Source organism: Citrus clementina, unplaced genomic scaffold (genome assembly GCF_000493195.1).
Source record: "Citrus clementina cultivar Clemenules unplaced genomic scaffold, Citrus_clementina_v1.0 scaffold_4, whole genome shotgun sequence".
Classification (NCBI taxonomy): Eukaryota; Viridiplantae; Streptophyta; class Magnoliopsida; order Sapindales; family Rutaceae; genus Citrus; species Citrus x clementina.
Window position 1 is genome coordinate 5778384 of NW_006262274.1, and position 21574 is coordinate 5799957.

The following is a 21574-nucleotide window of genomic DNA, read 5'->3' on the forward strand; positions in this document are numbered from 1 at the left end:
AATACCAGTCTGTTGAAGCGTATCAAAAATGAAATCCCAATTAAGCCGGTCATACGCCTTCTCTAAGTCGACCTTAATGGCCATAAATCCTTTCCTGCCAGTTTTTCTGCGCATTGAGTGAACGACTTCCTGAGCCACAACAATATTATCTACGATATGCCTCCTTGGAACAAAACTTGTCTGATTGGGGCCTATTAGATTGGGCAGCAGCGATTGCAAGCGAGTGGCTATAATTTTAGTCACCGTCTTGTAAGCCATTGTGCATAGGCTTATGGGCCTAAACATCTTTAAGCTAGTAGGGTGCTCCTCTTTTGGAATCAAAACCAGAAGGGTAGTAGTTATCTCTTGCGGCACTTTGCCCGTGGTAAAAATATCATCAATAAACCTGCAAAACGACGAACCCACAACATATCATTGGGATTGATAAAAAATAGCATGCAACCCATCCGTACCTGGAGCTTTCAGCGGCTTCATACTAAAAACAACACTTTTAATCTCCTCCCTCAAAATTGGGGCTGCGGCACCATCAACGTCATAAGGACTCAAGTCTGGAAAAAAATTTGGCACATGGTAGTTCTGATAAATAGCTTTTTCTCTTTTAAATAATTCTGAAAAATACCCCACTGCATGCCTCTTTATATCTTCCTCATCATACAGCCAATTCCCCGAACTGTCTCGGATAGCCTCGATTCTATTCCGCCGCCTTCGAGCAATAGTTTTTTTATGGAAAAAATTCGTATTTCTGTCTCCATGTAAAAGCCAATCCTTTCGAGATTTCTGGAGCCACAGAATTTCCTCCTGGCTCATCACCATTTCAAGCTCATTACGCAATCGGGCCTCCAATCGCCTCAAACTGCGAGAGCTATATTTCTCTAGGGTGGCTTGAATTCCATTAATCCGAGCCATAAGCCGGCATTTCCTCTGAAAGATATTCCCAAACACATCTCGATTCCAAACTTGAACCTCCTGAACAAAATGAGAAGCTGCTGCACTATAGTGGGTTTACGGATTCCACATCCGCTTAACAAAATTGTTGAAGTGCTCATGAGTTAACCAAGCAGCCAAGAAGCGGAAAGGCCTGGTCCTCTGGTGGCCAGCCATATCTCTCTCAAACCGAACCAGCACCGGCCTGTGATCCGAGGCAATCTTCGGGAGATGGATTACAGAATTATTCATATATTTAAGCAGCCATTCACTGTTACACAAAGCTCTATCAAGCCTTTTAAAAAGCAATCCACGTGACCAAGTAAACCTTGGACCCTTAAATTTCAAGTCAAAAAGTTGATGCCCATCAAACCACTTCCGAAACAGATTACACACTCCTGAGTTCCTGGCCACACCCCCTTGCTTTTCTGAGGCGTATAAGATAGAGTTGAAATCCCCACCTATCAACCAAGGCTCTTGAATTAAAGGCGCAAGGTTCTCCATATGGCACCACAGCTGTCTCCGCAACATTGGGTTTGGACTAGCATAAACAGCCGTTACCCAAGACACAAAAACATTGTTCCTGCAAATTTTAAAATGGATGAACTGCCTGTGATTAATTAAGACCTCCACCTCTATAGAACTTCGCCAAAGAAGCCAAATTCCTCCAGAGAAACCCACAGCTTCCACCCGGTGCGAGTAATCAAATCCACTTTTCTTTATAAATTCATCGGCTTTCACCCCACTAGTACGAGGTTCCATTAACACCACCATCAATGGGTTGTAATTTTTAATAATAGTCCTAAACGAGCGCCTGAATTCCCCCGAGGATGCCCCTTGGACATTCCAGAACATAATACTGACTGTCATAAAAAATATAAGAAGAGAGAACATGAGGCTACTGTTGCTGTCCAGAGACATCATCCATCAATGCCAACGGCGTTTCCTGAACCATCGAAATTTCATCATCAGTCATCCCATCTCCATCCATACCACTCATAGGAACATCTGGATGGTTACAAACATGTCCACCTTCCTTCACCCGAGAAGTGTTATGGTTATTAGGAGGGTCTGCTAAGGGTTGCGGATCCGATCCCTGCCTCTCTATATGATCCGTGGCCACTTCCCTTACATCTCCATTAAGAAGTGTTGGGGGAGAACAAAAAACCACTGTGTGTTTAGTAGGATCCAAGGTGGATTCGAAAGAAACCACACGTTGGTTGCTAGATACTTTCTGGGGGAAACTATGTGAATTGGATTTTTGGTTGGTATGGGGTAAGAGAGTTATATCCTCATCTTTGATACTTAAATCACTAGGCTGGAAATGGTTACTAGTAGGGACCACTGGAGCATTTAGCTTTCTGCTCTGATTCCTTATTACCACGGTCTTATTTTGCAGCTTTCGACGAGCTAAAATCTGTACTGTGTTATCTGTTTTGGCTGTAAATGTAGGGTTTGAGGCGGATATGAAAGGCTGGCGTGAGGTGGAGGGGAAGTCTGTGCAAGCCTCTTGCACTTGGTGTCTTTTAATATACTCGCAAGCGCACGAATCTATTGTAGTATAGATCTATGGTGACGAGTGTCGATCCCACGAGGAGGTGGATTTTAATTATATATAGAATTAATTTTGTAAATGGGTAGTTGGATTTATGGTGGAAATGATTTGGAATATGCTAATAATTAAATTAAAATGGCGAGAATAAATTCTAAAATTGGAATTGAAATGGCGAGAATAAATTGAAGAGAATTCTATTAAAATGACGTACTTGGGTATCTAGATCCGTATCAACATGCATCATGGGCTAAATAATCCGTATTAATGCCAATTAAATCATGAGGGGGGAATCCACACCTCATGAACCACGCTCTAATCAATATGTTGCTAAGGGCTTATCGTGCCAAATAATAATAACCTTATACTAGAAAGCCGGTGTAACCAAGGCGGTATCTAGACAAGATTAGTATTATTTGTCGACGAGAAGTCAAAACATCCACAAAAACTAGAGGGGAAGAGAAAATAAATTTACCAAATTAAGCCCATGACACATGTTGAGACTTCACCTTCAACCCAAGCTTGAAAGAAAATTAGCCACTCATAATTGAACTAGGGGCAAAATGGGAATTTATTAAAATATGAAGAAAATACAAGATGGAGAAGGAATTACAGAAAATGGATCCCAAAAATGGATTCAGAGATATCAAATTAGGGGGGGAGGCCCCCTTTTTATAGATACATGGAGTAAATCATGGCCATCGGATTAAAAACAGTTTGGACGCTCAGGATTGCGCCACGTCATCAGTCAACAGTCCACGGTTTGACCACGCGGATGAACAGTAACACGGTTTGACCCGACTTTGAACAGTAATGCGGTTTGACCCGGATGAACAGTAACGCGGTTTGGTTGAAACTAATCCTGTGTGATGCATGCACCGTACGCGAGATTTTTCGTCCACTGATATACTGCCACGTCACCATCAACAGTACATAAGAATTTTAGCCCAACAGGATCGTGACACCTCATCAGTCAATGCCACGTCATCAATCCGTCTATGTGAACAGTGCCGTGAACAGTAACGTATACAGTACTGTGTACGTGAATAGTACCGTACATGTGAATAGTGTCATTTTTCCTTTTATGGTCCTCCTAAGGTTTTCGACCGTCCTGAGTTCAAAAGTGATGTCCGTTTTGCCGTCTGATCTCTCCTTTATTGTGAAATGACTATAATGCCCCTAGAATACATAAATTACTTAATTAAAATAAAACACACGTAATTAAATCATAAGAATGTTAAATACATAAAAGTAAGGGTTGTTAGTAAGACTTGAAATGTAAAATGACGGTTTTCTCCTTTATAAATATGCATTTTCTAACACTCAACACACCCCCCAACCAGCTTATTGCTAGTCTCTAGCAAATAAAGCGAAAATAAAATTCAAATTCAAAATAATTTTTTTTTTAAATAGAAACACTCGTATTTATTCCATCAGATTAATGATAGCAATCAAATAAAAGTATAAGCATTATCTCTAGTCTAAAGTAACATCACACCCACATCAACCATCCACATGAATTAGCCCAGTAGACTTTGTTATAGCTATTTCAAGAATGACATGTCAAACCCCAAAATCTCACTGGAAGTAGTGACACTCTCACAAAGAAATTAAAACCCAATAAACATAGTCACTCCAATCAATGGTAATTGAGAGAGAAAATAATAAAGAAATGATATCACATGCTCTCACCAAGATGAAATAAATATGCCCTCAGCTTAGAAATAATATGATCTCAAGTCAAATAAAATGTTAGTTAACCCACTTTATTTATGTCTTTTTTTTTTTTTTAAGCAACACTACATCTTTTTAGCCCATATAACTAGCTTCTACTTCAAACTATAGTTCCCTAAAATCAAGAAGGACTTTTATTAGGACGAAACGTAGGCTAGGGACATGGCTAACAAAGAAGGAAAATAAGGAAAACAAAGTGTATGTTTGAGAAAAATACAGAGAATTTTTTTTTTTTTTTTTTTGGAAGTTGCAAGGTGGATTTCACCTATTTTTATTCTTTTGAAACAACAACTTTTGTTTTTGTTTTTGTTTTTTTTTTTTTTTTTGCTTTTATTTGGCATAACTTCACTGAACAAAATAATTATTTACATTTTCTCAAACATACATAGGTGATGGAACTTATAAGACATCGGGTAATACTCCAAATCGGAGTGGGTCAAGATGATAAGTTGACAAAGAAAATGTTTTTTTTTTTTAAAGGCTCAAAAGGGTTAACTATGGATATTTAATAAAAGGGATGGCTAGAAAGGCTCAAACGGATCAAAGATGGCCTTTCCATCGTCTTTTAGGGCTCTGAATAACCTTCCATATCTACTAGTTAGATGGGCCTCCAAATGTAGCAACACACTTTTTTTTTTTTTTTATTAAGGGTTTACTCAAAAGAAATCTAGAGATCGTGTATACAATAATAAACTGTTAAGCTGTATAAAGAATGGGCAAAAGGGTTACTCTCCAAGAAAAATGATAGGCTCAAAAACTCACTTGGTACTTATTATGACATGTTCATTCCTTCAAGCAACTCATATATGTCTCCAACATCAACATGTAGAGTAGCAAACATAATGTAACATCACTTAAGACCAAAGATAATACAAATACTAAAATTTAAATTAATCATGTCACCCAATGTTAAAACAAATCAAAATTTTTTTTTAAACAACATTCTACCCCCCAACCTATTCTAAACATAAAAAAAAAAAATATATGCATGCAGAAATGTGAAAATGATGTAGAAAAATTAATTTAGAAAAGTTACAAAAATGATAGAAAAGAAAATGATTTTTTTATTATTTTTTTTAAAGAAGATGCGTTTCTAGAGGAACTACACTCCATATTCAGCCATCTTCGACTCAAAAGTTGGAAAATGCATTTTTATAGAGGATAAATTAAAAAGAAGAAAAATAAACATAAACACATAATAAAGAAAAAAGAAAATGTCTTAATTTTTTTTTAAGTTTTTTTTTTTTTTAATTTTTTTTTTAAACGATGAAGATGCGTTTCTAGAGTCACTACACTCCATATTCAGCCATCTTCAACACAAAAAGTTAGCAACAGTTAGTTTCTACAACAAAAAATTAGTAAAAACTTAACCAAAATTTCATAATTGTCGACTATTCCCTCCCCCCAACCAGAACGAAACATTGTCCTCAATGTTTGAAATGAAAGAAGTAGAGTTTAGAAGACATCACCTGGGTGGTGCAACACAGAAGAAAATATTTACAGGCGGAGAGTTAAATCTAATTTGTACTTCTTACTGCTGCTACTGTTACCATCATTATTTGGACGTTCCAACACAAAGGTCCAGGGGTCTGGCTCCGGTCTATAAGCTTGTAATAGATCCAGTAGCTCATTAGCAGTGTGAGCACAAATAAAGAGTTTTTTCACATTAGCGGGAATGAAATAGTTTTTTATTGCATGGTTAAGAAATGCGATAAAGCCATCATAAAAGTTATTGACATTTAACAAACCGATGGGTTTCTGGTGGATGTGCAGATGGGCCCAAGATGCTAGTGTGATAAGTGCCTCTAGTGTTGCAAGATCTCCTGGAAGGAAAATAAAAGCATCAGCATAATTAAGCATTTCAGTTATTCTTTCTTGCATACCTGAGACGACTAACTCTTCTCCAGTTGATGAGTCAGACGAACTGCCCAATGGTTTTAGGACTCTTGGGATGATGCCTAACACTTGACTTCCTCTGATAAAAGCTGCTTCTGAGACCATTTTTGATAACCCTCGATTACCTCCTCCATACACCAAGTGTAATTTTCTCGCTGCTATGCTTCGACCAAGATCTATGGCTGCCTCAACGAACTCTTTATGTTTGCCATAGGTAAATCCAGAAAGCACACAAATGTTCTTGAATTGTCTATTGGGAGTAGCTGCCATTGTGATACTTCTCGAAAACAATTTGTGAGTGCTTGACAAAAAAGAAATCACATTTAAGAGTCTTGGTGATAGTGGGTCATGGTTGTGTATGAGGTAATATGTCAGTGTCAAATAACGCGTAAAGCACGTGGCTCGCAAGTCAAAAAAAAACAGTAAAAAGGAAAAAGCAAACAGTAATAAAATTATTAAAGACAATAATGCAAACAATAAGACAATAGTGAAATAAAATAACAATAAAGTAAAAGGATATTTACAGGTAGTTGCGACTGTGGCTCACATCTTCCTCTGGTTTTACGTCCAGAAACGGCTTGAACGCCCTCTATGGGTCGAGGATAGGCTTCCTATCCAGTTTTCTTATAAACTGGCAAACAGGGTCGTTTATAGTCAAATTCCCGAGACTATATCGTGCATGCTCTTTCTGGAATAACGGCCATAACTGGAGAATCGCTCCTTGCACATATCCACTGGGATGCGTTTCAAGAGACAAAAGGATATCATCCAATGACTCCTTATTCAAGCCATCCCTAATGAATTGAATCTTATCTTCCCTGTTATCAGACACCATTCCTAAAGAACATGGGTTTTTATTGCAACTCATTCTGGCACACTTATGACAAGCAACAAAAATTCTTCGAGCTCGTCGTTTTCTTGCATAATTTCCTTTACCACAACCAGGCATGTATGCAATAAATTTTGGAGGTAACTCACCTGCCGATCGTACTTTAGCCTCGATTAACCAACGGATGTCAGCAGGTATGTTATTCCTCATGAGTAATCGCATGCATTCGGACCGAGCTTTATAGATCGTAAGGAGGGCATTTTGAGGAAGTGAAGGGAATCGCTTGTGAAGCTTCGCTAGAATCTCGTTTCTGTCCATACCTTCGCCTCAGAATATCAGTTATTATGGGAAACTGAAGTAACCGACTTGATTGTCACGGAGTACCGTTATCCGCCACTTCACCGGGGTAACAAACTAAAGCACACAAATAGAAAAACAAATTAAAACACACAAAGAAAATTAAAATCGTCCTCTTATTGAATTTACCTCAAGCTCCAACTGGATGTCGTAAACACTTCTCTCAATGTCTCTGAGTTGGTGTTCTAAACCCTCAACATAGGCTACTAACTCTGGTGGTTGTAGAGCCCAAATGCGATGTGTTTTACAAAATTGAATCTGTCTTTTGAGATGAGTTTTGACACGTTGAAGTGGTTTAAGAATGTTCAGGAGGAACGGTCTAAGTATGAGACTCATGATTAAAAATGATAAGAGAAAACTTAATGGTAAAATAAACACACTTATGCAAAAACAATTTCAATTAGCAAAAGAATAATAATAAAAAGAAAAAAAGAAAAATCAAATCAACGAAAAGAAAAAAAAATCAATTCAAATTTGGTGGGTCACTCAAATTTATTTCGGTGTCTTCTTCATGTGGTTGGTACTCTAGATATGGCTTTAATCTTTGACCATTAACTTTAAACGTGACACCATTCTTTGGGTCTTTAATTTCAATTGCCCCATGTGGAAAAACAGTATGAACAATAAATGGGCCAGACCAACGAGAGCGTAACTTACCTGGGAATAGGTGCAAGCGAGAATTGAATAAAAGCACTTTCTGACCTGGAGTGAACGATTTTCTCATAATTTGCTTATCATGGAAGACTTTCATTCGTTGCTTGTAAATCTTGGCATTTTCGTACGCGTCATTGCGAATTTCTTCAAGTTCTGCCAGCTGTAATCTTCTTTCTGAGCTGGCTTGCTGCATGTCAAAATTGAATTTCTTGATGGCCCAATATGCACGATGCTCGAGTTCCACAGGTAGGTGGCAAGCTTTTCCATATACTAGCCTGTAGGGTGACATCCCAATCGGGGTCTTGAAAGTCGTTCTATATGCCCATAAGGCATCATCAAGTCTTAATGACCAATCTTTTCTGTCCGGCCTCACCGTTTTTTCTAATATGTGCTTTATTTCTCGATTGGAGATCTCAACTTGGCCACTGGTTTGCGGATGATACGGGCTTGCCACTTTGTGTGTGATTGAATACTTTGTCAAAAGTGCTTTGAATGCTTTGTTACAAAAGTGGGCACCACCATCACTGATTATTGCTCGAGGGAATCCAAAGCGTGAGACAATGTTGTTTTTCAAAAATCCTATCACCACCTTGTGATCATTGGTTCTACATGGAATTGCTTCTACCCATTTTGAGACGTAGTCAACACCAACCAATATGTATTGATGGCCAAAAGAAGGGGGAAAGGGTCCCATGAAGTCGATACCCCATACGTCAAAAATCTCAACCACTAAAATTGGATTTAGTGGCATCATGTTCCTTCGTGTAATGCTTCCCATTCGTTGACACCTATCACATGAAGAACAGAAAGTGTAAGCGTCTCGAAATATAGATGGCCAATAGAAACCACATTGTAAAACTTTAGTCGCTGTCTTCTTAGCACTGAAATGGCCTCCACAAGCTTGTTCATGGCAGAATGAAAGGATATTCTGAATTTCACTTTCTGGGACACATCGTCTAACAATTTGATCCGCACAATACTTGAACAAATACGGGTCATCCCAAAAGAAATTCTTTATCTCTGCAAAGAATTTAGCCTTGTCTTGCTTGGTCCAATGCTCTGGAAGTTTACCTGTAACAAGATAATTAACTATATCAGCATACCAAGGTAATACTTCCACACTCATTAATTGTTCATCTGGAAATGACTCATTTAATGGTAATTGTTCTATAATTGTGTCAAAATGGAGACGAGAGAGGTGGTCCGCCACAACATTTTCTGTCCCTTTTTTATCTTTGAATTCCAAGTCAAATTCTTGCAAAAGTAACACCCAACGAATTAGTCTGGCTTTTGCATCTTTCTTTGTGAGAAGATATTTAAGAGCAACATGATCTGTGAATATAATTATTTTACAACCAATGAGATAAGATCGAAATTTTTCCAATGCAAACACTACTGCTAGCATTTCTTTTTCAGTAGTTGAATAGTTCAACTGTGCATCATTCAATGTCATACTAGCATAGTAAATAACATGGGGAATTCGATCAACTCTTTGTCCTAATACTGCTCCTACTGCATAATCAGATGCATCACACATTAGCTCAAATGGTAATTTCCAGTTCGGGGCCTGAATGATGGGTGATGATGTCAACAACTGTTTTAATTTTTCAAACGCCATAAGACATGAATCATTAAAGATAAAAGGTACATCCTTAGCAAGTAAATTGCATAAGGGTCTAGAAACTTTGCTAAAATCTTTAATGAAACGTCTATAGAAACCAGCATGCCCAAGGAAAGATCTTACTTCTCTGACTGTTTTGGGTGGAGGAAGATTAGAAATGAGATCCACCTTGGCTTTGTCAACCTCAATACCTTTACTCGAAATGATGTGACCGAGAACAATACCTTGTTTTACCATAAAATGGCATTTCTCCCAATTTAAGACCAAGTTCTTCTCGATACATCTCTGCAGAACTAGTGTTAGATGATGTAAACATTGATCAAATGAATCACCAAAGACAGAAAAGTCATCCATAAAGACTTCAAGAAATCGTTCAACCATATCAGAAAAAATGCTTAGCATGCATCGTTGAAATGTAGCAGGTGCATTACATAATCCAAATGGCATTCTCCTATATGCAAATGTGCCAAAAGGGCAAGTGAAAGTAGTTTTCTCTTGATCTTTTGGTGCTATGGGAATCTGATTATATCCTGAGTAACCATCTAGAAAGCAATAAAATTCATGGCCTGCTAATCTATCAAGCATTTGATCAATAAATGGTAAAGGAAAATGGTCTTTACGTGTGACAGAATTCAATTTTCTATAATCAATGCATACACGCCATCCTGTAGTCACTCTAGTGGGTATCAATTCATTATCAGCATTGGTAACTACTGTGACTCCTGACTTTTTAGGGACAACTTGTACAGGACTGACCCATGAACTATCAGAAATTGGGTAAATGATACCTGCATCTAATAGCTTAAGGACCTCAGTTCTAACAACTTCTTTCATGTTAGGATTTAACCGACGTTGCATCTCCCTAGTAGTTTTGGCATTTTCATCAAGGTGAATGTAATGCATGCAATCTACTGGGTTTATACCTTTAATATCTGCTATGGTCCATCCTAATGCTTCTTTGTGCTCTTTTAAAACATCCAACAACTTACCTTTTTGTTCGTCATTTAGGGATGATGAGATGATTACCGGCAGAGTACTTTCTTCTCCCAAAAACGCATATTCCAAAGTGTTGGGCAATGGTTTGAGCTCGAGTTTCGGTGGTGATTCTGATGATGGAATGAGTTGCTTCTCTGATGGTGCTAGTTGTTCAACTCTTGACTTCCATTTATTAGTGTCCATAGATGGTGCTGAGTCAAGTAGGGCATTGACCTCTTCGACCGATCTGTCAATATCAAAATCAAAACCAAAGTGAGTTAAGCATGTCTGTAAAGGATCATCACTAAGGTTTGAAACAAAAGTGTCATCAACTAATGCTTCTATTAAATCCACATCAACAATTCCATCATCTGCATTGTGAGGTTGTTTGGCAATGTTGAAGATGTTCAACTCCATAGTCATGTTGCCGAAGGACAATTGCATATTTCCGGTCCTACATTGAATGTGAGCATCCGCAGTTGCCAAGAAAGGTCGGCCTAGAATAATGGGGATGTGCTTCCTTGAATCCTGTATTGGTTGAGTGTCAATTACAATGAAATCAACAGGAAAATAAAACTTGTCTACCTGGATAAGCACGTCCTCCACAATACCACGAGGTATTTTTGTGGACCGATCTGCAAGTTGTAACACCACTGGAGTTGGGTGTAATTCTCCCAGTCCAAGTTTCACAAACACTGAATAAGGTAACAGATTTACACTAGCTCCTAAATCCAACAAAGCATTCTCAATTGTGTGGTTCCCTATACTACATGAGATAGTGGGGGAGCCTGGGTCTTTGCATTTTAAAGAAATTTTATGTTGGAGTATAGAACTAACGTTTTCTGTTAAAAATGCCTTCTTTTGAACATGCATGTTTCTCTTTTTAGTACAAAGGTCTTTAAGAAACTTGGCATAAGATGGAACTTGTTTAATAGCATCAAGCAAAGGGATGTTAACACTTACCTGTTTGAAGATTTCAAGAATCTCACCTGTGGATTTTCCCTTTTTTCCTTTCGCTAACCTCTGAGGAAATGGAGCTTTGGGAACATATTCTTGTGGGTTGGTTTCTTCTTTCTCCTCCGGTGATGAGTCATCAACATTCACAGGTACAATTTGATTTTCTTTTGTCACTGGCATCTCCACCTTGTTGTCGACTTCTTTTCCTTTTCGCAAGGTCATTACTGCTTTGACCTCTCCATGCTGCTGTGGTGAACTGGTACTTGCTTCATGCACTCCTTTAGGATTAGGTACTGGTTGACTTGGAAACTTACCTTTCTCAACGGTCATTGCCAAGGTCTGAACTGAAGAAGCAAGTTGTCCCACCATCTTCTCGAGGCTTGAAACTGATTGGGCTTGTGAGTTGAAGCCCGCTCTCAACTCATTTCGTAGTCCATCAATGGTGCGGTTCTGTTGCTCAATCGTGGAGTGAGTAACATTCCTGAAATTCTGGAATGCATCCTCCCATGGTCTAGGTTGAGAGTGGTTCTGGTTTTGATTGTATGGTCTGAATGGGGGCTGAGAGGCTTGAGGATTTTGTGGAATTGGTGGAGCTGGAGCTGTTGGTCCATTCTGTTGGAATCCTTGAGACCATGAAAAATTGGGGTGGTCTCTCCATCCAGGGTTATATGTGTTGGAGTATGGGTTGTAATTTGATAGCTTTCTCATTACACCTATGGCATTGGCTTGATCTGAGTATGAGTCATGGTCATGTGGCTCTGTTGATTTAGCAGTCGATAATGATGCTATTTGTCGAGAGAGACCTTCAATTATCGCTTTGACTTCTTTAATTTCTGAGCTTGATTCGCCAATTTGAACCTCATTTACTCCTTTAATTCTTCTAGTATTCCTGAGTGATCGACTCCGTTGTTGGGAATTATCCGCTTGTCGCTGAAAGAATTCCCAAATCTCGGATGCACTTTTTGACATTAGCTCTCCTCCACTTGTCGCCATTAGCCATTCTTGCACATTCGGCAATAATCCCTCCAAAAAGTATTGGCATTGGTGCCATTTCTCGTACCCATGATGTGGACACTTCAAGAGTAGCCCATTAAATCGCTCCCATGTTTTAAAAAATTGCTCGTCCTCTCTCTGGGTAAACTCCGAGATTTCCCTGCGAATAGCATTGGTTTTATGCACTGGAAAATATTTATTTAAAAATTTTGTAACCATTTGTTCCCATGATGAAATGCTATTGGCAGGTAAAGTATTTAACCATGAACGAGCTCTATCCTTTAAAGAAAATGGGAATAATCTGAGTTTAACATCATCGTCTGAAAAATTTTCATATTTAAAAGTTTGACAAATGGCATGAAAATCATTCAGATGATTATATGGATCCTCATTTTCTAAGCCATAAAATGTGGGGAGACAATTTAGCACACTAGGTTTTAATTCAAAACTCCTAGCAGCTACATTTGGGTATCTTATGCATGATGTGCTCAAATTAGCTAAGGGACTAAAATAGTCCTTAAATGGCCTCTCCTGTGGTGCTTGTAAATCCATTTTATTTTTAACGTGTTTGTGTGTGCGAAGTGTTTTTTCTAATTCAAGGTCTATAGGTTCAAGATTAGGTAATAATGACCTACGACCATGCATACAAAACAAATAAAATAAAAATAAAGATGCAAACAAAACAAAAAATAAAGATGGGAACAAAACAATTAAAAATAAAGAAGAGGGAGAAATTACGATACTAACCTTATTGCGCTATTACAACCTTTCTATAAAAATACACAAAAATAAATACGTGAAAGAAATTAACTAAAAAGAATTAGTAAGATAAACAAAAATTACAAAGAAAAAAAAATAACTTGAAAATTAAATTACAGAAATTTAAAGAAGAGAAAAAGAAAAGAAATACTAACCTTTAAATGTAGATTTACTTTTTTTTTAATAATTAAAAAAAATACAAGAAAACAAATAAAAGAAATTATTCACAAAAATTAATTCTATGAATTAAAATTACTTACCTCCCCGGCAACGGCGCCAAAAACTTGTTGTGCAAATTTTAATATACTCGCAAGCGCACGAATCTATTGTAGTATAGATCTATGGTGACGAGTGTCGATCCCACGAGGAGGTGGATTTTAATTATATATAGAATTAATTTTGTAAATGGGTAGTTGGATTTATGGTGGAAATGATTTGGAATATGCTAATAATTAAATTAAAATGGCGAGAATAAATTCTAAAATTGGAATTGAAATGGCGAGAATAAATTGAAGAGAATTCTATTAAAATGACGTACTTGGGTATCTAGATCCGTATCAACATGCATCATGGGCTAAATAATCCGTATTAATGCCAATTAAATCATGAGGGGGGAATCCACACCTCATGAACCACGCTCTAATCAATATGGTGCTAAGGGCTTATCGTGCCAAATAATAATAACCTTATACTAGAAAGCCGGTGTAACCAAGGCGGTATCTAGACAAGATTAGTATTATTTGTCGACGAGAAGTCAAAACATCCACAAAAACTAGAGGGGAAGAGAAAATAAATTTACCAAATTAAGCCCATGACACATGTTGAGACTTCACCTTCAACCCAAGCTTGAAAGAAAATTAGCCACTCATAATTGAACTAGGGGCAAAATGGGAATTTATTAAAATACGAAGAAAATACAAGATGGAGAAGGAATTACAGAAAATGGATCCCAAAAATGGATTCAGAGATATCAAATTAGGGGGGGAGGCCCCCTTTTTATAGATACATGGAGTAAATCATGGCCATCGGATTAAAAACAGTTTGGACGCTCAGGATTGCGCCACGTCATCAGTCAACAGTCCACGGTTTGACCACGCGGATGAACAGTAACACGGTTTGACCCGACTTTGAACAGTAATGCGGTTTGACCCGGATGAACAGTAACGCGGTTTGGTTGAAACTAATCCTGTGTGATGCATGCACCGTACGCGAGATTTTTCGTCCACTGATATACTGCCACGTCACCATCAACAGTACATAAGAATTTTAGCCCAACAGGATCGTGACACCTCATCAGTCAATGCCACGTCATCAATCCGTCTATGTGAACAGTGCTGTGAACAGTAACGTATACAGTACTGTGTACGTGAATAGTACCGTACATGTGAATAGTGTCATTTTTCCTTTTATGGTCCTCCTAAGGTTTTCGACCGTCCTGAGTTCAAAAGTGATGTCCGTTTTGCCGTCTGATCTCTCCTTTATTGTGAAATGACTATAATGCCCCTATAATACATAAATTACTTAATTAAAATAAAACACACGTAATTAAATCATAAGAATGTTAAATACATAAAAGTAAGGGTTGTTAGTAAGACTTGAAATGTAAAATGACGGTTTTCTCATTTATAAATATGCATTTTCTAACACTCAACAGTGTCCACCTTCATCCGGGACTTGGGATAGAATGTGAAACCTTGAGGTACCAGCTCCAGTAAACTCCCTATTCCGATTTAAGTCTCCAGTATTCACCCTTCCATTATTAGGCTTTCTTCCTCTCCTAGGAGCCATCATCCAGGGACCAAATGGTTCCACAGTGCTGTCGCCATTACAACCTTTAGCATGTTGGCCAGGAGCCTCGTTTCCCGGCATTGCCTGATGGGATTGACCATCTTCTTCAGAGCTTGTCGAGTTCTTAGCATCTTTGCAATTACTACTACTGTGCTCGTAAAGTCCACACTTATAACAAATTACTGGCAAGCCCTCATATTCGACCTTCTGTATCTTCCCATCCAACTCAAACTGAGACACCAGTGGCCTAGTTAAAGAGATACTCACTGCAAGGCGGGCAAATCTTCCACGAGATGAGGAGGCTGTATTCGAATCGATTGTAATCACGTTCCCCACTAACTGACCCAGCTTTTGAAGAACTTTTCGATCGTAAAGATGAACAGCAAGGCCAGGTAATCTGATCCACACCGTGACCTGTTCAAGAGCCGTGTTTGTGAAGTCAAAGGAGGGCGTCCATGGCTGCACCGTTAAATAGTGACCCATGACAAGCCACGGCCCCTTGGTTAATGCATCCATAGCATCCCCTACCGAGCGAAACCGAACCAGATAATAGTTATTCTCCAAGTCTATCACTGAAAACCCCATGGCTGATTTCCACATGCCATTCAATCTTGCACAAAGGGCTCTATAGCCAATTGTGCGGCCAAGCAACTTTACAACAACCGAGTTCTTCCAAGGCTCACTTAACTTAGCATGAACCCTAGCCGAAAAAGTGATGGATGGCATGGATCCCTCGTTACTTTTAGTAACATCCCCTTCCTCAAAATCCCAGTCATCTAGTCCACCTCCAACTCCTTGCTCCATCGCTTGCGTCGCATTCACTAGGGTTTCTTTGTACGATACCTGAGCAGTGGGATCACCAGCATGTTCCTCATCGCGAAACCTCACTTTTTTAGTCATTCTAGCCTCCCTAAACGGCGGGGGAAAAATCCCTCCGGAGATAGGGTTTCCTTCACGTCCGAGGTTTTCGGAGCTTTCCATAGGAATATATGTTTTTTTTTTTAGAGTTAATGTGAATTTAATAGCAATATAGCTGGAAAGACAGTACAAGATGCGGTACTGGATAGCAAATATATATTAAGGATCTTAGTATAAATTAATTCAAGTAATGCGATTATGTGATTGACCGTACAGTTAATGCGTTTGGTAAAATGAGTACATGTGTTCTCATCTTACAACGCTATCAATGACAATAAATTGAAGAAAGATGTGATAAATAAGGAAATAAAATCTGGAATCAGTTGGCCAATTTGCATTAAAGAATAAGTAATAATCGAGAGCTAATTATTTGGTCAAAGGTCAAACAAAATGGACAAATCGTACATTTTGATTTAATTTTTTGTTAATTAAAGCTCAGCGGCTGGAAGGGTTAGTTAAAAAATTATTATTACTATCATTATTAGGGACAAACCTATGGTACCACAGTTGTACAGTGCTACAGTTAGATCCAATTATTAAATCTAACTTACAGTTGTTACCAGAGTTAGATTTAATGGCTGGATCCAACTGTGGCACCATACAACTGTAGCACCATAGCTGGACCCATTAGCCATTATTAGCATCTTCATGATGGGTTCGAGAAAGTGCTTTTGCAAGGCTCGTGAAGGTGCCTAGTGGACCTTAAAATATTATTAATCTTTCTCTACTTAATGAAGTAATTAAAATGCCAAGGATTAATTCAAGAACAAAACTCACTTTTTCGTTTTGACTTGAACCGAAAATCAAGTAGCTTTGTAATCAATCCAAGCTCCTCAAGGTGCCTAGTGGACCGAAAAGACCAATAAAACATGTCTTAATATAATGGATTTTTTTATATTAAAATGTGTATTTTTTTTATCTTTTAACTTATTCTTTATTTTAATAACTTAAGAGATTTTTCATTAGAAAATTATTTATACACATACATATATATAATCTTCCAATGAGGAATTTAATAAGCTAAAAAGTAAGAAAAAAATACATTTTCTAATTAATGCAGTGTTTTTTATCATATAATTTATTAAAATTTTTGTTTTTTTATCTCTAGGTTGTCCTTTACCATATTAAAAATAAGAGATCTCTCATCAAATAACAACAAATATATATGTATGGGTACCGATCTGGTTTTGGATCTTGGATAAGATTGGAATATATAAATATATATGTGTGTGTGTGTGTGTGTAATGTTCTAATTAATGATCTTTAACTATATTAAAGCTGGAAATAAGTTAAAAAAATAAAAACACAAACTCTAATGCATTGTATTTTATCAAGTAATGTGTTGAAATATATGTGTTTTTGTCTTTTAACTTATCATTGACTTTAATATGGTTAAGGATTCCTGATTGAAAATTATAGTTCTTCTCTAGTGCGGGTGCTTTCATTTTCTTTTCATGCGGACACACTTTTAAGCCGTACAATTTAATATAGTCAGTTGTTAATGCTATTAACTTGCACGACTTTATAGCATATGAAAAATTAACTCTATTAAGTCGTATAGCTTAACAATATTTACGCATTTAAAAAAGATAAGGGTAGCCGCACCTGAGAATGTGTGTGTGTGTATATATTACGTAATATGATTTAATAGTGTAATGACTTATATTATTAAAGCATATGTATTAATAGCTTTCCCAAACTTTGATAAAGTTCAAGATTATAGAGAAATGTTTCAGTTCGGAATTTTAAAGTGCGGGAAAGTGCGGTAAAGTTTTAAAACCGCATGGTTTTAAAGGCTTAAAACTATAAGCCTTTAAAGTCGTGCGATTTTAAAGCTTTCCTGGATTTTCCTGCACTTTAAGATCCCTCACCAGAAAACTACTATATATAGTCATTATCTAATAAGAGTTCTCTTAAGTTATTAAAGTAAGGAATAAACTAAAAGACACGCAAAACACACACTCCAGTACACTATACGAGAAAATACTATTGAAGTGCATGTTTTTGTTGTCTTTTAGTTTATCTCTTATTTTAATAACTTAAGAATCCCTTTAATAACTTAAGAAAAAGACTATATATATATATAGTCTATTTCTAGTGAGAATATCCTTACTTTGTGTATACTAAAATATTAAGAAACACATATTTCAATATGTTAAAAATTAATTTCTTTTTATTTATTAGTATATTGAAATTTTTGTTTTTCTTGTCTATTAAACAGTTCAATATGTATATATATATATATATATAAACAAGACCGTGAAATATTATTAATCTTTGTCTGGTTAGTGAAAACTATCTTTTTGTTTTGACTTATTGAACCCGAATGAAGTAGCATAGAGATCCTCTATTAATCTATCGCTATCATCGAATTCAATAAAATTAAGGGAAATTATCACTGCACCACCTCTTTTTTGCCTTACGTTCATCCAACCACTAAACAATTCTAACATGTTATCTGCACCACCTTTTTTTTTTAAATTTGTATCAATTAGCCACTTTTTAACTAACACAATTAAATAATTTAAATGAAATGACAATTTTACCCCTAAATAAATTAAAAGATCATTTTATTTTAAAAAAACTTTGAAAAATAAGAAAATTATAGTTATAAAATACCCCTAAGTTTAATAAAAAATAAATCCCAAAATTAGAATTTTTATTTTTAATAAAAATCTAAATAAAAATTATAATTATAAAAATAATTACAAAATTTTGGGATTTAATAAAAATCCCCTAAATTATTAAAATTTTGGGATTTATTTTTTAATAAATAAATTCAGTCATTTTTATTAAAATTTTGCAAAATTATAATTTTTTAATAAAAATAATTATTAAAATTTTACAAAATCTAAATTAAATAAAAATCAGCTGAGAACCTTTGTTGGAGATTTATTTTTATTAAATTTTGGGGTATTTTTATAATTATAATTTTCTTATTTTTCAAAGTTTTTATAAAATAAAATGGTCTTTTAATTTATTTAGGGGTAAAATTGTCATTTCATTTTAAATTATTTAACGGTGTTAGTTAAAAAGTGGCTAGTTGATACAAATTAAAAAAAAATGTGGTGCAGAAAATATGTTAGAATTTTTTAGTGGTTGGATGAACATAAAACAAAAAAAAGGTGGTGCAGTGATAATTTCCCTAAAATTAATAGTTAAAAACTCTAAAGCTGTGGCTATGGTGTTTCAGTTGCATTGTACGTCTGTCCCATTTTTTTTATAGGTAAGAACTTTTTTAATTATTAGTAATAACTTATTTTAATTACCAGGTAGGTTACGCGAACTTGTTACATCTGATGAGCAATTTATCAAGAACAACTTAAACCTTGCAGCAGATGTACAGTGCAGTTGATGCACTGTAACATGACCCAAACTTTAAAACTACTAAAAGTACAAAATATAAGAAATAAAAAAGACGCAATGATTTGGGCAAAATGCAAATAGAAAGCTTTAGTACAAGACCTTATATCGAAGCAACCCAAAAATGTTTATTATGAAAAAAAAAAAGGCCGTGGTTACCAATGGATTTTCAAAATGCAAATTGCATGTGATCTTCTTGAATGCCTCATAAAAAAGAAGCCAATGATTGCTCTAGGTGTTATATATATCTATATCCATACCCATGCCAAAAAAAAAGGGGGTCAAAAGAGATGAATTTGAGAGAATTAGGAAATGGAAGGAGATAATGTTGTCAGGATTCCTCGTTAGTCTCAAAGGAAGCAGCAGCAAGCTAAGGTGAATCGAATGGAGTCAATCGCAGCCAAATAATGAAGGTTTCTGGTGAGCCTTTGATTAATTCTGACTCATTTTGGAACTCTTTTTCCTTTTGTCAACTTGTAACCGCTCATACATGTAACCACCAAATTTGATGTACATGATCATGTCTCCACACTGCAGCTCCAATCATAAAATTAAATATCCATAAGATATATATATATATATATATATATATTAGTTTTCCAATCAGGAATCCCTAACTTTAATAAAGTTAGAGATCAGTTAAAAGATAAAAAAATTTAAATTTTAATACACTACATGATAAAATACAGTGCATTGAAATCTGTATTTATTTTGTCTTTTAGCTAATTCCTGCCTTTATTAAAGTCAGAGATATATATATATATATATTTAACATTACAAACGCTAACACTAAATTCTACCTATCAAATAGTGGAACCTCAATACAATACTATCGTATCAAATAAATTTCTAAAATATTAATTTGGAATGTAAAAATTGAATACGACAATAAAATTTATTGACATACAATTCTAGCCCTATATTTACCCACCATACTTCTATACCTAATATTTACTTAAAGGGATATGTATATATAACACTCTTTGAGAAGAAAATGAAATTAAATGAATACAAATCAACACCATTCACTTGATAGCCAGAGATATTACTATATCAATAAATTAAAGACGTTGAGTTATTGAATCACACTAAACATAAATTAATTAGTTTGTATTATTCTAATACTCACACGGCATTACTCATTGGAGATTGCTGTGACAATTTGAGTAATGCATCATGTGCATAGGTCACATGATTATCCATGTGCTAATCGATATACTTCAGCTGGAAGGCTTCGGAGCCTTGTAAATAATAATTAAAAAAGGTTAAAGGATATGCCAATTTATAATTATTATTACACCAATTTGTTAATGTGCAATTAATTCCACATTAAATTTGAAGCAATCACTTCTTTCCATTATATGCAATGCGCTTGAAAGTATTAATTCTACGTGGCTGATAATAAAACAAGTTGTACCAACAGTACACTACAACTGAAAAAGATTATTCAGATTTTTTTATTTATAGACGTTTAGAAAACATATAGGAATATTAAAAAGATATTTGACAATTACAAAATTCAAAGTTGAGAGTGAAGAGATTGATTTACTAGCTAAAAGGAGGTAAATGTTCCTCTAATTTTTAGAGTTTGAGCTAATTATTTAATCTATTTTAAAAATTATCAAAAATATCCACTTAGTAAATTTAAGGGTTTTCTTATGTCACGTTTAATGTAATTTATAATTAAACTTTTAAGTATAAATATGAATAACAAAATAATGGGTCTTAATGGATCTACAAATAAATTTTATCTGACTGTAAGTTACATTAAATATATTTAGGAAACCTTTTGAAAATATATATACTCGATCCAATCCCATGCTCGATGACGAATTTGAAAATCATTTAATGCGTCAGAACCGTCAAGTTTCAACCATGATTTTCAATTTTTCCTCAGAATGAGCTCACTCATTAATATTGGCTACGTGATGCTTTAATGAAGAAAAGTTGGTGTCTTGGCAAAGCCAATTATTGCAAATAATACAAGAAAATTTATATATGATATGATTTGATACATCAATGAAGGATTTGGTTTCTGATCATGATCTTGCTGCAGAACAACCTGTATTCGCATAATGGCACATAAAATTCATCTTCATCATCAGAGAGATGAACTAAAGCAGTATTTGATACATCAAAATCAACCATGTACTTTCAACCTGTTGCACTTCATAATTCACAACTCAAGCGAAATAAAAAGTGAAACAAAAATTAAAATTAAAATTAAAAAAAAAAACCCCCTTGATAATGTACA

At 35.7% G+C, this 21574-nt stretch overlaps 2 protein-coding genes across 2 annotated transcripts; both read right to left on the minus strand.

The window, feature by feature from the left end:
* Window positions 1–1002: 1002 nt before the first annotated feature.
* Window positions 1003–1686, minus strand: LOC112099008. The gene has a single exon (XM_024186105.1). It carries the CDS (start codon window positions 1684–1686, stop codon window positions 1003–1005), a length of 684 nt encoding a protein of 227 aa, XP_024041873.1.
* A 136-nt stretch (window positions 1687–1822) lies between these two features.
* On the minus strand, window positions 1823–16020 carry LOC112099009. The gene is made up of 2 exons (XM_024186106.1): window positions 14945–16020; window positions 1823–2051 (listed from the first exon to the last, which is right to left on the minus strand). The coding sequence occupies exons 1-2, from the start codon at window positions 16018–16020 to the stop codon at window positions 1823–1825; spliced, it is 1305 nt and encodes a 434-aa protein (XP_024041874.1).
* Window positions 16021–21574: the final 5554 nt, after the last annotated feature.

What these genes read in the sequence shown, in the direction of transcription:
- LOC112099009 (XM_024186106.1), bottom strand. Translation starts at nt 16,020, where the DNA reads ATGGAAAGCTCCGAAAACCTCGGACGTGAAGGAAACCCTATCTCCGGA. An exon ending in ACTGGAGCTGGTACCTCAAG is followed by an intron (nt 2,052 to 14,944) that starts GTTTCACATTCT and finishes TGGAGATGTAAG; the next exon opens with GGAAGTGGCCACGGATCATA.
- LOC112099008 (XM_024186105.1), bottom strand. Translation starts at nt 1,686, where the DNA reads ATGGAACCTCGTACTAGTGGGGTGAAAGCCGATGAATTTATAAAGAAA.